This window comes from Phalacrocorax carbo, chromosome Z, assembly GCF_963921805.1.
Source record: "Phalacrocorax carbo chromosome Z, bPhaCar2.1, whole genome shotgun sequence".
NCBI classification, from domain to species: domain Eukaryota; kingdom Metazoa; phylum Chordata; class Aves; order Suliformes; family Phalacrocoracidae; genus Phalacrocorax; species Phalacrocorax carbo.
Window position 1 is genome coordinate 31,649,516 of NC_087548.1, and position 18,068 is coordinate 31,667,583.

Here is an 18,068-nt window from a genome sequence, read left to right on the forward strand (position 1 = left end):
CCTGTCATTTTAAACTATACTTGAGCATACTTCACCATTTTTTAATCTGGTATAAAACACAATGTACTGTGAAACAGCAAGAAGTCACAGAATAGTACAATAGCAATGGTGGCTCCATCATTATATTAATTCCCCTGGGCCCCCTAGATGGTGGTAAAGCTAGAATGTGGGTATAAAACCAGATAATTCTGGACTACCAGTTCAAGTCTTTTTCCTTCTTTCAGAAACTTATCTTCCTTTCTCTATGCAGGGGGTAATTGTGGTGACACACTCACCATTCGACTTCAACCATTTTTTGGAATGGACGTAACTTTCCAGCATCCTTTCATTGAACAGCATATAACCCATCGGTTCAGAAATGACCACATCAACACTCTCAGGCAGGGATATCTCCTCAATTTTTCCAGACAGAACTGTGATCTTATCAGAAATGTTGTTGCTTCTCACCAACAGCTGGAGGAAAACCAAAAGCACACAGAAAATGCAACTCCTTTGATTAGCACAATTTATGTCAGACATCTTTAATTAGCATTAAACCCCCTATAGTGTAAACCAACTATCTCAGTCTGTTAATTGGAATAAAATAGAAAGGTAAAATATTTTTCCTTGCCGCACAAGTATTTCTAAAGACTGGAGCTTACTGGAGCACGTTCAGAGAAATACATTGTGTGCAATCAGCAAGTGATAGTACAAGTACTGTTGTCCTGTAAGAGATAACTGTAATCAATATCTACCTGAAAAAATATCTACCAGGAAGAGGTGGATATTTTCTTTCAATACAGAAGATTAGGAAGAAAGTGTATTCATAGTTCTCCAAATTTTTTAAAAATACTGTTCTTGGGTGAGTTACATAGTCATGACAGAATGAAGAAACTCAATAGCTGAAAAGTTTGAGGTGAGTAATTCCTAAGCGTAAATGGAGCATAGTGCTATATTCACATAAACGTGTTCAAATGGGCCAGTACTTAGAGACAGGATACTGGAGATTTATCCACTTCTATGTGCATAATGAACCTTGGAGCAAAACACTGAACAGAAGAAATGGACCTAAAATTTTATGTTCACTACAGCAAGTTATTAAGGAAAAGAACAACCTTTTCAAAGCCTCTATGTATCTACACACAGATGCATATCCTATTCAGCTGTACTGTACTCAGATATATGGAGAAGTATCTAAATTCTTATGTTTAAATAATGAGTAGAATCTGGGTTCTTCTGGCACAAACTTATAACGTTAAATAGTTGCTGCTTTAATCTGAGGTGTCCGCTGGGAGATTCTATAAAATGAAGCATCCTTTGCAACAGCACAGTAGATTTGTATTGATGTCCAGAGATACCAGGAAAAGCAAGTATATACAATGCAGTAAGTAATAGAAAACACTCCCTCACAGATGTACTTGCACTCATATATAATTGTAACATCAACGGAAGTGCATAATTACTTCAGCAAACCTTTTCCAAAACAGACTGGGCTTTAGGTAACAGCGATAAAACTTATGACTCATTCTAACTAGAGAAAGAGATACTAATGTTGTTAGTAGCTAATTCACCAAAATGTGAGTATGCTAAAGCAGTTAGCACAAAAACCAACCCAGAACATCTATAAGAACAGACCAGAATACTTCATAAAGTCCTAATAATTTTATGGTTCTATATCAAATATTTGAATTATTTAGCTTCCTTCAAATGAAGTGAAATTCTTGCTGCAAAATACCTTCTCAACACTCTCCAGTGAAAATACAGCACCTTCTTTGCTTAGAGCTAACCTAATAAATATAACATCTGTGTGAAGGATTTGCATTAAAGCCTGAATGAGTGATACAATCAATGATTTTCAGCCATTACCTGCCAATATAAACTACATGTCAGAATGATAATAAAACTATTAAACTAACAAGCTATCAATTAGGCAAATAACATTGCTGCTTCTTTTACTGACAAGTGTTTGTACCCATTTCTAAGAAGAGGTTGACAGATTTTGTTTTAAAAGTTCTTCAGACCAGAGGCTCTGTGAGCAGACACATGATGTGATTTCATTTGGAAATGAAATTACCATTTTGCTCACAGGTGAATTCTGAATCTAAAAATAACTAACTAAAAAAATAACAGCTCAGCAGCAGCATGGATGTACAAAGCCTAAACAATTTCAGACCCTCACGGACTGTGACATATAACTCACATAGTTAGCTAGAGGGCAGCAGAATATTACAAAATCTCTATCTCATGCAGTGGAGAAGCTTATATTACAAAAATTTTTACTTTTACCGAAGTAGTAGCATGGAGACAAATAGAAAAGGTTTTTCATTGCTATTCTGTATTATTATTATTATTACTGGCGTTGGGGAAAAAAATCATCAATGCTTATTTGCTTTCCTACTCTTAAATACAGCAAAAACAAAACCAAAAAAATTTAGAGCAATGCTGTCAGTACTACATCCTCTCCTTCAGAGTGTAGCTGTGACTTGGGAAAGCTGAAGTTCCCTGTGCTTTTGGCCTTCTGAAGCTTAACAGATAGAATCTGCATTTTTAAAAGGAATTTAGCTGATGGCAGGTTTTGGCCACAGAGACTCAGGGAACAGAAGAAACCTCTGCTTATTCACACAAGATTCTTCTCAGTGTCAATTCACTCAGTTCAATACACTGACAGAGGTCTGAAGAATCAAGGCAATTCTGCATCTGCCAAAATCTCAGTCTGTGTACCAAGATTGTCAGGAAGACAATGAATGCCAATTTAAGCAAGAATTTTTGCATGCATATCTGAGACAGACTAGATTAAGACAATTTATTTCAGGGAGAAGATCACTTGTCCTATGGCAGATATTTTTTGGTCATTTTTACAGCTGTTTAATTAGAGTTATTTAACAGTTCATATCTAGCCAGGTTGGTGGGAATGAAAAGCTAGTTTCAAAGTTTTAAACATTTAACTTTTTAAAAATTATTTTTTAAATGCAAAGATGATTTTTCTAAAACTGAAATTTACCATGCATTGACAAACTCTGATTAGTGGTTCATTATCACATGAACAGAAGCAAAAATCAATTAATCGACATTAAATATTGGAGACCTACAGTCTCCCACAAATTCCATGCATCTCTTTGTACAAAAAGAAAATTCTACAGAAGTAACAGAAATAATTTACAAGAGATACAGAACACAAATGTATTATATCAAATGCACATAAAATACTGCTAACTCCTACTCCTAGGCAATACTAGTCCAAAACTGAGATTTAAAAATAAATTAATAAATCAATCACTTTGAGGAGCTATAAGCTAACAGCTATAAACTAACTTTTGGTCCCAACTACCTCCATCTTGTTTGAAGTTATCTTATTTTTGACAGGATTATGAAGTTAATTCACCCTCTGCAGCACTTTCATGATGTGAGGGTTTTAACTTTCTTTGCTTATTTCTGCCATCACAAGTACGACCTTGCTGCTCAGGCAGGAATATTGACCATGCCATTTAAACAAATACCTTAAACTCTTTCTTCATGTTCCATACTGAAACCCCCAACGCATATCTTCATCTTGACAGCTTGCTATTCCTACTAATCTAAATTGAAGTTCTTGTTTAGAAATTAGCAAATTTTGTGCCTTTTAAAATATATCTTATTGGCAAATTAAGAACAAGCAGCTAAGGGTGATGGCAGTAGACACTTTTGACTCAGTGCCTTTGAGAATCAGTAGCGAATCTGTGGCAAAAGGACAGTAGGTATATCTGAGTGGGTGGGTTGACAATGTTTTCACCTCCCACACAGTACTTCATAAATTCCTGCAATCACCAAGTTATGGTCAGCACAATATGTCTGAACAAAAGGAATGAAGTAGTTTCAGTATTTCATAGCTTTAATGAAGGGAAAAAAAATGGAGGAAAAAAAATAATTCCACACAGTATCTTATCATTTTGTCAATAACTGAAAGGCAGGTGTTGTTTTGAAGAGCCACGCTCCCTCGTGATTCTCCTGGATTTCAGAAGATTTTGAAAGTAGGGCAAGATTATATTGGTAAGGATAAAACCGATACCTTAAAATGAAATATAAACAGTTAAATTTGTATCTGGTATATGCACTCACTTCAAATTAATTGCATCAGTCTGTCACCAAATGTGGCCATGTTGGTGTTCTGGATATTTTTTCCTTTATCGTTTTTCCATGCAGCATTCATGAAAGTTAAAAGCTTAAAAGTCTTTGGTAAAATAGTAAGGGTTTGTTTGACAAAATACAGATCAAAACTGAACTGTGTAATACATACAGGTAAGCAGAAACTTTTCATATACATCTCTCCTCATGAAAGGTCCAGTTTTATGTCCAGACACAGCAGATCTCTCACCCAATGAAACAGAGACGCAAAAAGAGGCCCAACTGTTCCTTAAGCCTGACAATCAATGTCATGGATTATAAAAAGCTCTGAATAACTCAAGCCTTTTCCATATGAGTTCCCCCCAAAATATCAAGAAACACTATAAAATATCATAAAATGTTTTACATTTTGACATCAGGATCCATCCCTAATGAAAACCAAGAGTGTTTTCTCTGGAGAACAAACAAAACTCTGCAAAATTCCTCATGGAACAAAATAAAACCTCTGAAAACAAAGAAATTTACTCCCAGAGGACTCCCAAAGTTGGCAAACACATCGAAGTATTTCACAGAGATTTAAAAGATAAGCTGTGCTAGCACTGCTATATGAACCCTGCCAAAACTGTAAACAGCATGACAGCATCCTTAATACTGAAATACAAATAGTCAAAAGGCTTTCTACCTAATTGTGCAACTACATACTTTTTAGAGATGCCTAAGAACTACATGTTTGAATGTTCTGCTGTAATTAAACTTATTAACATCCTGAACACTGAGGGATACAGAGAAAACAGAATAAATTATTCCTATCACATAGAAGTCTCAGAGGACTCAGGTAGGGGGAAATATGTATATGTGTTAACAACATGCCATTGTGCAACACTTCAAAAAACCCAAGTAGAAATACAAAGTTAATCTGACACACACATTCTCTGCATTTTTCAAAAGTAAACAGCAAGACTGACATATGGCCCACCCAAACCCCTGAGCAAAAATGTGAAGGGGCCTTTAATTGACTGTTATCATGAATTGTCATAGACAAGAGTACAGTTATGCAGCTGCAAAGGAAAATCAGGTTAGTAGAGCTAGTCTATCAGGAAGCTTTATACAACCTCACCTGCTCAGATTTTGCACATCAGCAGCCGCATTTATCCAAGATCATAAGTCACTTTTCTGACTTTGCCTACAGGAGCTCTCAGAAGTAATTACACTTACATCACCTAAAATATAAGGCTTGATCTACACGTTAGATTTCATTTGAACTGCCAAGCCTTTTAAATACAGAAGCAAACTAAGAGTGTATGAACAAGATGTTTATTCTACACTAGTTCCAAATAATAGAAGGAATCATAGTATGGTTTGGGTTGGAAGGGAACTTTAAAGGTCATCTAATCCAACCCCCCTGCCAAGGGCAGGGACATTTTCCACTAGATCAGGTTGCTCAAAGCCCTCTCCAACCTTACCTTGAACAGATCCAGGAATGGGGCAGTCATAACTTCTCTGGGCAACCTGTTTCACCACCCTAATCGTAAAAAAAAAATAATTCTTCCTTACGTTCAATCTAAACCTACCCTCTTTCAGTTTAAAACCATGGCTCTTTGTCCTGTCACTAATACAGTGGTAATGTATGTATTACCATTGTAATTTGTAATTTTGTACTGTACCATATAAATGGTCCAGTAACACAGCCTCTGATAAAAAGTCTTTCTCCACCTTTCTTCTAAGCCCCCTTTAAGTACTGAAAGGCAGCAGTAAGGTCTTCCCAGAGCCTTCTCCTCTCCAGGCTGAGCAACCCCAACTCTCAAGGCCTTTGCTCATAGGAGAGGTGTTCCATCCCTTTGGTCACTTTTGCAGCCCTCCTCTGGACCTCCTCCAACAGGTCCATGTCTTTCCTGTGCTGAGGGCTCCAGAGCTGGACGCAGCACTGCAGGTGGGGTCTCACCAGAGCAGAGCAGAGGGGCAGAATCACCTCCCTCAATGTGCTGGCCACGCTTCTTTTGACGCAGCTCAGGATACAGTTGTCTTTCTGGGTTGTGTGTGCACGTTGCTGGCTCACGTCCAGGTTTTCATCCACCAGTATCAAGTTGTTCTCCACAGGGCTGCTCTCACCCCATTCATCTCAGTCTGTACTGATATTGAGGACTGCCCCACCCCAGGTGCAGGGCCTTGCACTTAGCCTTATTGGACCTCATTAAGTTCTCATGGGCCCACTCCTCAAGCCTGTCAAGATGTCTCTGAATGGCATCCCATCCTTCAGGCATGTCAACTGCACTTCTCAGCTTGGTGTCACCTGTGAACTTGCTGAGGGTGCACTTGATCCCACTGTCTGGGTTACTGATTAATATATTCAAGTTTGGTCCCAGTACAGACCCTTGAGAGACACTGCTCATTATTGGTATCCACTTGGACATTTAGCCATTGACTGTAACTCTTTAAACACGGCCATCCAGCCAATCCCATATCTATCTAACAGTCCATCAATCAAATCCGTATCTTTCCAATTTAGAGTTAAGAATGTTGCAAGAAAGTTCTGGACTGGAGAAATCTACATGTAAAGCTCTGTACTTCCATTATGTTGTTTCTGGTGACCATTTCACCAGATTATCAGGAGCAGCTGTTGTGTTTGTTTTTTTTTTTTTTTAAGTGACTACTTAATATTTATACATCTGTATTCAGCTTAACAGCTGACATCCACCACCCATCTTCCCTGAGAGAGAAACTGATACACTCTCAGGTTTTTACACACTTGCCTTTTGTAATGGTGACATATTGCAAATGCTTTGTTTTCCTTTTTTCAGAGTCACAGAATCATAGAAAGGTTTGGGTTGGAAGGGACCTTTAGAGGCCATCTAGTCCAACGCCGCTGCAGTGAGCAGGGACATCTTCAACTAGATCAGGTTGCTCAGAGCCCCGTCCAACCTGACCTTGAATGTTTCTAGGGATGGGGCATCTACCACCTCTCTGGGCAACCTGTGCCAGTGCTTCACCACCCTCATGGTAAAAAATGCCTTCCTTATATCTGGTCTGAATCTAGCCTCATTTAGTTTTTAGTCAGCATTATCACCTTACCATACAAACCCCACCACACAGCATCTGACACACCAGATGCGACGACAGACATTAAATTACAATTAAATTAAATACTGTTAAAGTGTTTTAATCTAAATAACAGAAAACAAAACAGGTGCAGTGTGTTTATTGCACAGAAGATAGTAAGGTGCACAGAAGATAGTAAGGTGCACAGAAGTATCACCTAAACACTACATAGCAAATAAATGCAAACATTATGGTGCTTAAGACAGAATCTCTGCAAGTGCACATCAGATGCTTTTCTAAATTCCTGCATAGTAACTCTTTCTTTCTGTTTATTGAAATGCTCTACATAGATGCTTTTTCCATTCTGTTAATGTTAATGTCTCCCCTTGGTCCTAGATAAGCTGCTTAGAATCACATTTCCTGTTTAGACAAAACTACCAGTACGAGTCATTTTCAGATTTATTTCTTCTGTTACCTACCATTTTCTTGGCAAAGTATTTACTGCAATAGTGAAATTAGCAGATGGAGAGTGCTTTCATCTCACATCTCATGCACACACCACTGAAAAGCACTGGCTACCATTCACTCTACACAGTTTTCTCCCTATTACAAACTCATTTGTGAGGCAAGATCTGTTTCAAATTCCTTTCTCTACCACAGACTGCACATGGCAGGAGCCAGCTGCCAGCAGTTTTATGTCCAAAACATGGAGTCTCAGAACAGAAGAAAAACAGGTGCAGAGTCATGGTAAAGGTTCACATGGTTTCTCTCTCCTCTGTTGAAGTTTTTGAAACAGGAAAAAAAGATAGCAGGTAAGCCTTGGGTACAAAAATGCCAGGCAGAAACTATTGTCTGTGTTAGTAAAAAAACTATATCCAACAGGTAGACCAGATTGACATGAAAGTGAACAAAAGGCGACAATAATATTCAGAATTCCTTTGAATGCTATTCTTTTCAGTATAGGGAAACAGCAAAGTACTAGAGGGGAGAAAAAATATTACAGTCCTTGGACTGTAATAACAAGTTGCATTTTAAAATAATATATATTACAAAGTAATATTCTGTTGTCATTTTTAGTTTAAATGCAAATAAAACTTGTCTAATGTAGATCTGTATGGGCTTCACTGGAATTATGTCAAACATATAGACAACCATAACCAAGAGGCTCAGATCTGTCTAGCCTTTCAAAATAGCTTAATGAGGCCATAGAACAAAACAAAAATGGAAGCATATTACAAACCAATTAAAAAGCCACCCAACTACTACACAGAACACAGTAACGTGAAATACTCTTCAGCAAATATCTAAAGGAGTGACTAAGCAACAGCGATTATGTTTGCTAATACAGCAGCTGCTATGAATTTTCCCTCCAACAAACTTTGCAGCTATTCTACCATTACACATCTGTACATAGTATACAGTTTTGAACACTGTCAAAGAGAGATCTGATTTCTGGTAACTGCATTGTAGTGCTAAAATCTTAATGTCCTTCTTTCAAAATAAACCTCCAACCATAAAGAGGAGCTTACTGTAAACTCAAGAAATCTCTCAGTAAAAAGCATTACAGCATTAATTTGCATGTTCAAATATAATTTCCCTTCAGTCAGTAGTTCATTGTATTGGTTTCAAGTATTTTGTATTAAAATAGAAAAAATAAAGAAAAAGGAACAAGACTCTTTGATCTCACGTTCAACACCACTACACATATCTGGAACAGATGAAAAATATAATAAATCCATGCAGAAATGAGAAAATAAATGGATGGAAAGTAGTACTTTGCATAATCCAGATACTTGATAAACCATACTAATGAAATCCCACTGTGGAATATTAAGAGATGACAAATAGTATACCCAAGGCTAAGCATCTTCAAAATAAACAAACTGAAATCCTTAAAACATATCATGTCTTAATAGATCAGCTGATCTGCAATATAGTTCATGAGTGAACAAGTTTTCTTAAGAAAATACAACTATAAAAGTCTATTATGTTTCTTATGAAAACCGAGTACCATTTGGGTAAGTAGAAAGAAATGACAAAAGATCTATGAATTAGCAAACTGACATTTTAGCCAATATTCCCCAGTATCTACAGCTGCTTAATGTTCTTTATTTTTCTTTATCAATCAAAGGTTCTTTACTACTCTTAATCAATCATAGTTTTAAGAAGTTTAGCCTTTCATCCACCCTAGGAGAAAAGAAATTTAGTTTCTTGTAGCTGTATGCTTCTACGGGAGAACAATGGAGGATGCTGCAGTTTCTAAACCCAATGGATTAATGCTACTTTCTAACAGTAAGTTACCAGACATATTACTCACATTTACATTGCAACCAAAAATACGCAATTTTTGATAGACTACAGATGCAGCATGTGCTGTTTCACAACTAGTGATTTTATATACTTATGGCTGGAGTCAAGTTCTAACCTGTGACTAAAAGGTTAAAAAAAAACATATACATTATACTCACTATTACAATTGTACTACTACTACTGTTTACAATATCCTGTGTGAAATAAGAACCACCTTTCACCCTTCCCCCTGAGAGATACCTTCCATATATTAACATTTTTAATGGTTTGGATAGGTCTGACAAAATTACAGGCATCAGAAAAAAATTCTTTTCAGTTACAAAGAATCCTTCTAATTATTCAAATTATAATAAGAAAACAGAAATGCTGTTTCAGTACATATATGCTAAGTTAGGCTAGTACATCCTCGCCAATTCCAAAAGTAACACACACATAATAAGAAAATATTTGTTAATGGCAACACAAATATGGTGGAAGTAGAAAATTATTATATGAAAGAACACCCTTCCTCGATATATAAGTTAATGAAAAATCTATATGGGGAGATTATGGAGTCCTATATTTGAGCTGGAATGAAAAATAAAAAGAATTCCTATATTAATAACTACCTCTATTTGGAGAGATATAAAAATGTCCAATATTCATATTTTTTTCTTTAAGACCAAGACAGATTATCTCAGTTTCCAATAGCAATGCATTTCCTTCACAATGTTACAGTTGACAACTGGTGTTTGCCAGCCTATACCAAGAGCAAGGCTGGATTGCTGCATGAGGACATGCAGAAGGAACTTTCACTGAATTGCTGCCTGCTCATTGTGTGGACTTAGAGGAACCATGGACTCCTAATATCGCTTATAAACATTTATATTCTAGACCAGTGAAGCAAAAGAAAAATTAACAAGTAGATACTGCAAACAGTATCTACACAAAAAAAATCCTCCACTTCACCACTTTTCACCCTCTTCCACATTAAAAGTATTTTTAAAGCTCAGCTAGAGGTGATCAGTGTTGAAAAAATTTATAAAAATGAGGCTCACAATTCTCACACAGTATGATGTTCACCTAAATAAGCAGAAACTGTGAGAAAAAAAACATTGAGATTTTTGCTGTTGCTACTATTTAGGACTAGTACTTTGTAGGTAGTGAACTTCTCCTAAGGCATTTAGTTACCAGTACTGCTTTGACCACTTGCTTTTTTTTAAATCATATTAGAATGCTTAGTAAAAATAACACCTGAAAAATATCTTTTAAAACTAAGCGCACTCTTTGGACATGTCATTTTTAAACCCTAAGAACACAGTTTCATAAGAAGGTTGAAAGACCTAACTGATCACATTTAGCAGGAAACTAACACAACCATCTGATCACGTAGATGCCCAGGAGTCTTAGGAAAAAAAACACCCAAATGTGTTTGCACAGAACTGACAAAAACAACATCTGGGGTTTTTTAATCACAGTTGTGACTGCTCACCATTTTTCACAGAAAGAGTAATCATATGTTTTGACACATCAGAGCATTTAGAACACCTTCAAAAATTACCTTCCCAAAAGTGTTGCCTATTAGAAACCTGATGCCTTAGATAAACCACACTTAGGCCTTCAGCATTAGCCTTTTTGAGGCAGAGTTCTAGATCTCTTAACATTTTCACTCTACACCATTCTAACACTTGGCTCAGGTGAAAAACACTTACCTCTGCATATCTCACCATTGAACTGGCTTCAACTGCATAGACTTTTCTAGCTCCAGCCTGCACTGCAAAAAATGAAAGGATTCCTGATCCGCAGCCAACATCTAGGACCACCTTGAAAACAAAAGGCAGACGAAAAGGAATAAAATTATCAAGAAGTCACTTCCTGACACCTTTTTTAAGCAACTAAATTTTCATAGCTGTACGCTGCATTAGTAAGCCTGGCATCATGCAAAAATATTCCTAATTTCACTTGAAAAAGTGAAAAGAATTGCTAAAGAAGAGTTTTAATGTCCTTAGTCTTTATTTTAGGAGCCACAGCATACTTTTAGAAGACCGTGGATTATTTTCATGTGTAAATACATTGTTACGATTTAGAGGAAACAGATTTTTGTAACAAAGTTTCTTTTGTAGAAAAAAATTGAAAGAGAGTAGTCTGAGTACACTAGGGAGGGAGGGAAGACTTGACAATAATAGTCTTTGAAGGACTACAGAAACATGTCTTTCTGAATGAAAAATCATTCTCTGATGTGGAAGTATCTCAGATAAAACCAAACTATGTATCTTTGTTCAAATATTGTTTCTGCTTGCTGACATATTAGACCTTTAATTGCACGGCTTGATGTGGTGTCTCTCAAAGGCCCTCAGTTAAATATAAATCCCAATGCCTCATCTTCTCCATCGCTCTAGGTGGCTCACTTGTTGCAAGCCAAAATGTTGACTGAAATGTTTCAAAGGGTCAAAAATTTTGCTTCAACACATATTGTAATGCAAAGCCAGAGACTTCTGCAACAATCCAGACAAGCCTGTAGTTCCTAGCTTCATTCTGTTGAACAGGTCACTCACAGCTGCAGAGGCATAAGGACAGAGAAAAAGAGGCTAACTACCAGAGAAATTATTAAGATGGTGTGACTGATGTCAACTCTGATGTGAAGTTCACTTTTATACTGCCCAACAGAATTAGGCTAATACCAGTACCGTGCTTCCCCAAAATTTTAGTAAGAAAAATCTCACAAAACAGCTCACCATGCAGGTTCCTCCTATGGGTTTGTGCTTGACTGAAAAAAAAAAAAAAACCAGTTTTCCTGTCCCTGTGGCTGGAATTCTTACTAAACTTTGGTCCAAGATACAAAATTCACAAGTTCTTTAGGTGATTTAAGCCACCTGGAAGCGGAACCTCATAAGATTTCAAAGCACTTCAACCATGAAACCAAGCTACAGTCCTGACTGAATCTCAAGAGTCAAGAGCAGAGAAGCTTAAATACAATATAGACTCAGAGTAATATTGCAGCTTAGTATACCACCAACTACCCCTGTTCTTTATTGCTTCTCTGCCTCAACTTCTCATATGATGCACATTGCTTACCAGCCTTGAAAAACACAAAGGGAAAATATTGTGTATTCAAACAGATTAGTTTTCACAGAAAATAATTTCTTAGAATGAAGGGCACATTCCATCTACAAGACATTTAGATTATGTATTAAAGAATGCAGTCTAATATATATGGCTTGAATCTGTTGTAGATTATATGAATCTGTGTTACAAAAGTACTCCACTGCAGAATAAATTAACATTGCTTCTGATATTGCACATTGTCTCAAGTTTGGTGTAGAAGCCAGAACTTTGCCTTTAATAATTTTCTTTCCTAGTAAAAGATTTTATTAGGCTCATTTTTTTTATGTCTCGGATGACAGGCTGTTACAGATCCAGTTTTGTTTCTATGCTTTGGCAGGTGTTAAAATATGCTCCTATGTCCAGAAGAACCTGCTCTCCAGAACATCAAGAGACAGTATCAGTTCCGTAAGTAGGGAGGGAGACAATGACAAGTCAAGGCCAATGAACCATAAGTCCAACAGAAGGTTTGGTGGGCTATTTCTCAATACCCAGTGGGAATCACAAATACAATAATGCTTTCTCTCTGCATATGTGGAAAGTACAAGGAAGAGTCAACTGCTCAAGTTCAACATAAAAGATCCAGTGGAGGACTATGGCTTTTGCACCAGACCTAATTCTGATGTCATTTTTTTGCACTATACCTGTGTCTACATCAGCAGGTACTACAGCTGTATTGGGACATTGTTTCTGGATGATTTACTACGACTAACCCTAGTCTGATTTTCTTCTAGCTTAGTCCAGTTCAGCTTCATCCAAAATTAATCCACCTTGCTTACTCTGAGACCACAACATGAACTGAAGCACCCTCAGTGGCTGCGATAGAAATTTACTTCAGCAGCTCACTCCTAAACCAACATTAAGATGCTAATGAAGACACAAATGAGCACAGCAAAACGAAGCAGCTGACAGAGGTAGCATTTACCCAGTAATTGGTGAAGCAAGGGGGAAAGGGGTTCACAAATCATAGGTGACACAGTGTGGGAATCGCTGGAGGCTGCACAACAAGGCATAGGCATGCCCTGTAAGACTTGCTAGATCGACAGTCCTTGACACACCAGAAACCTTGATCCAGGGCAGACTGGTAACGGAGGATGTTGCTGTGTGGCTGCTCTACTGCACAGAATGGATGATGGCTCTCCCTGAGGCTGGAATCAATGGTGACCTGTTGGGGAGGTGGACTCTGGCTGGGGAAAGCCACCAGGTATGAAGCAATGAGTGGAGAGGAGCAGACAGTGAACCACTGGGGAGGCTGAACAGGAGATAGTCAGGATCCTCATGGACAGTTTTAGAGGCAAAAGCCCTGAGCATCAATACCTGACTGTGCAGCTGGTATCACAGACAGAAATTCAGCTTTTATGAGTGCAGTACCTTCCTGAGGAATGAATACTGCTAGGGAGAGACAGGGCCATCTAAAAAAGCAGGGCAAGAGTATCTTTGCCATCAGTTTTCCAACCTAACAAGGAGGGCTGAAAAACTAGGTACTTGTTGTTGGAGGTCATCATAGTCTGAACAGAGGTAAAGGCATGAGGGAAAGTGTTCAGGAGACAGCACAATGGAGGGTCCCCATGCACCCCTTGTAAAAGCAGCACAAAGGGGAGTCATCTGAGATGCATGTACACAAGCACGCATAGCATGAGAAACAAACATGAGGAATCTGAAGTCCATGCACAGATGCACACCTTTCATTTCATAGGGATTACAGAGACGTGGTGGGGTAGCTTGCACAGCTAATGCTGTGATAGATGGCTACAGCCTGTCAGAAAGGATAGGCTGGGAAGGTCAAGTTGTACTCTATGCAAAGAATGATTCAAGAGCATGGAGCTTTGGTAGTAGTCAATGAGGTAGCTGAGAGCTTATGGGTAGGGATGAGAAGACACGGGTAGGTATACAGATATTATTGAGGTAGGCATCTGTTATAGACTACTTACTTGATCAAGAACAGGAGGGAAACAATGCCTTCTGGAGGAAGCCTCACGACCATAGGCCCCATTACTTACCAGGAAATTCGACCACCCCAATTCCTACTGGACAGGTGGTACAGTAGGGCACAAACAATCCAGGGGATTTCCAGAGTGTCTTGATAATTTCCTGTTAGTAGTGATCAATAAGCTGAGCAGGGGAGCTGTTCTACTGAATCTGCTGCTAAAAAACATACCCAGGCTCTAGTGAGGGGATGACTGCTAGAAAGCAGCTTTGTAAAAGAAGAGACCTAAAGGCCGTCCTGCTGGACAACAAGATGAATACAAGTGAGCCCTTGCAGCCAAGGCCAGCTGCATACTGGGCTGTATTAACAAGAGTGCGACCAGGAGAGGTCAGGAAAAGGCCGTTTTTAAGGTAACATTTGGGGAACTCTGCCCAGTTTCGATCTCCCCAGCACAAGACAGACACTGATTTATTGCAGCAAATCCCATGGAGGTCCACCAAGATAATTAGGGGGCTGGAGGACATGACATATGAAGAGAGGCTTGAGAGAAGTCAGTTTCCCTAGTTTTAACAAAAGGAGGCAGGCTAGTGGGAGAGCTTACTGCTGTCTTCACCTGCCTAATGATTCCTCTTGAAGGAGACAGACAGTGATAGGACAAGAGGCAATGGATACAAGTTGTTACAGAAGAAATTCCAACAGCTATAGTAAAACTTTTTCACCGTCAGGGTGGTCAGACACTGGAATAGGTTGCCTACAGAGCCTGTGGCATCTCCATCTCTGGAAACATTCAAAATATACCTGGACAGACCTTAAGCAACCTGATCTAGTTGGTCCTGCTTTCAGTAGAGCTTTGGACTAGAGATGTCCTGAGGTTCTTTCTAACCTAAATTACTTTAATCCAATGAATTTGCAACAGCACACCTTGCTCCCCAAGTGGGGAGCTGTTACAGCTGGCATCTCTTCCAGAAAGTTATGCTCCCTCTAGACAGGAAGAGCAGCCTGACTGAGCTGTAAGAGCAGTCATTAAGATGAAGTGCTGTGAAATAACAAGACATGGTACTAGTATGCTTCCTTCTGAAAAGTAGAATTTTAAAATAAATAACAGACAGATAGCTGGGTGATGATGATGTCGTGCATATTGAAAGGAAGGGTAGCAGATGGTATGTGCTTCAGTATTTATTTTGAAATGTGAATGCAGCTACTTCAGCAATTTTCAGAAATCAGAGTCAGGAATAACCTATACCCTACCCCCTTGACCACAGTTCAGTACTGCTTCTGCTTTCACCTACACAGATGAATATATTTCTTAGTGTGAACTTACTGGGAATTACTCACATGTGCAAATATGCTTGTATGCTTGAGTACTTGCACAATTAGAGTCCTGAAAAGCACTTTTGAATAAAAGGGGTGGGGGGCAGAAGTCAAACTAGGAAGAGTAACAATAGCGCACACATATAAAACTAAAATAAAAAATGTCATATATCTACAATGACACTTATAATTCAAAATTACTGTATATCAGCAAGATTGTATACAGAAAATCTCTTTTTTTAGCATGTACCTTTGACTGCACTATGTCAATGGTTAATTCGTGTGATCCTTCATCCAGGAGCACTGGAGATATGCTAGTTGCTTTGCTTTTAAGTAAACTATTCATAAATAGACTACAAACAAAAAAATTTTCAAAAGAAGTAGAAATGTATCAGCCTTTACTCAGTTTGAAACAGCATTATACATTGCTACTGTAAAATTTAGTTATGAGCCCTTTTTCTAGTATAACCAGTTAAAACACTTTGACCTCCCCTTTTTGGCTCTATAACAATTAAAAATCTAAGACAAAGTTCCACTAAAAAAACTAGTGAAAGCTCTAAGGTGACTCCTTTAAGAGCAAATATAAAGGGGTATATGCCAGTAAGAATTACCGTATTAATGTGATAAATCCAGCCTCAAACTCATTAGATTCTGAATGAGTTCTCCTTATTTTTTTAAGCTTTAACAGACATAAATCGTCAATTCAAACACTCCTCCCAGTTTGTCCTTAAAATAGCTTACCTCTGACAGACAGTGCTTGAATTTATCGCTAAGAACCCTCTCAATGGGTCCAGAATTAATTTTGTCCAGCACAACTCAGATAACCTGTTACACTTTCTCATACAGATATTTTTTTCAAAACAAAACCAAGTCAACAATAAGAAAAAAAATACTTGATCACCAGATATCCCTTCCCTATAGGCAAAAAAACCCACATTTGTATAATAAATCACTACAGAATTTAGGGAAGGAGGCAGCAAAGGTAAAGAAATATATTGGGGGGATGCAGAATAGGTAGAAAACAACAAGACAAATAGCAATTGAATAAAACATCATCCAGTAATGCAGGTCTTAAAATAATTATGTCTTTCTTGCCTTTTTCATCTCCTCATTGCCATCATTAAATGTTTCTGTCTGTCTTATAGTTTCTGGATGTAGGATAAATATAGTCAACGTGTTTCTGACACCTCCACTCTCAGCACAATGGGTTTCTCAAGTTCTCATGGGAAAGCATTTTGCCACAATGTAGATAGTTCAATTTTTTTTCTGCTACATTTATTCTAAAAATTGCCGTTTCTCAACAGAATCAGGAAAAAGAGAGATCATTTTCTAGGTGGGTGGCTAACAACACAGCCTGTAACAGTCTTACTATTAGGTATGCTGAAGAGAAGGCAAGGCACCTCTAACAGTTGTGAAAATAAATACACCAAGAGCAAAGCAAGCAAGCTGTACCACTGCACAGCAGCAAGATTTCCAACAGAGGCAAAAAATATGCAAAATCTGAATTCCTTACTGCAGGCAAAAAATTGAATGGATATGTTAGCTACAGATGTAAGTCTACCTTTTGCATTATAACAGGGGAGCATCCTATTTGGGAAGAAGCCAATGGAAAATAAAATCCTCTCTCTGTGGTTTCTTTCACCATATATTCAAGTTACATATTCCAGTACAAACTCTAATCTGTTAATGATACTGTAGCTTCAGATACCCAGACGGTTATCATCCAACATCACATGCTTTGGGATTCTGATGCCTATGGTAAAAAAAAATAATTGTAGCTTCGTTTTCTACATCATTTTTTTTTGCAGTCTGCTACACAAACATAAACAGAGCTCAACTGGTCTCAGCTGACGTTCTGAGACCTAGAAAAGATTCCTGTTAGGGTGCTAGACTGCTACTTACAAACTGCCTATTTGTATACAGAAGATTGTGTGTAGTCTAATATTTTGGCTGGGTTTTATTATTTTATTATAAGAGGTGAGCAGTGTCATAGTAAGTTATGCAGATGACACAATGTCCAGTGACTGAAGAGCAGGGAGAGCTAGTGCAGGTAGGCCACTGGACCATGCACAGATAAATTAAATTCAGTGCTGATTAATATAACTTGTGGAAAATTTGAGCTGTTCATATACCATCCAAGCTGTAAATGTCTCTGGGTTAAATTCAAAGGGGTCATCTCCAAGCAGCACCTCACAGTGGGCATCTGCTATCAACCTCCTAACCACGATGACGAAGCTGATGAAGTGATATTTGGGGCACTAAAGCAAGCTTCTGGCCAACAGAACCTGCTCCTGATGTGGGACTTCAACTACCCAGACATCTG

At 38.1% G+C, this 18,068-nt stretch overlaps 1 protein-coding gene across 1 annotated transcript in view; it reads right to left on the reverse strand.

Moving 5' to 3' along the window:
- LOC104046015 (histone-arginine methyltransferase CARM1) overlaps window positions 1-18,068 on the reverse strand; it is a 48,301-nt gene that overhangs the window by 11,958 nt on the left and 18,275 nt on the right. Inside the window, exons 5-6 of the mRNA XM_064439544.1 lie at window positions 11,118-11,228; window positions 276-453 (exon numbers count right to left, since the gene is read on the reverse strand). Coding sequence (XP_064295614.1) covers window positions 276-453; window positions 11,118-11,228 — 289 coding nt within the window. The remainder of the gene's footprint in view (window positions 1-275; window positions 454-11,117; window positions 11,229-18,068) is intronic.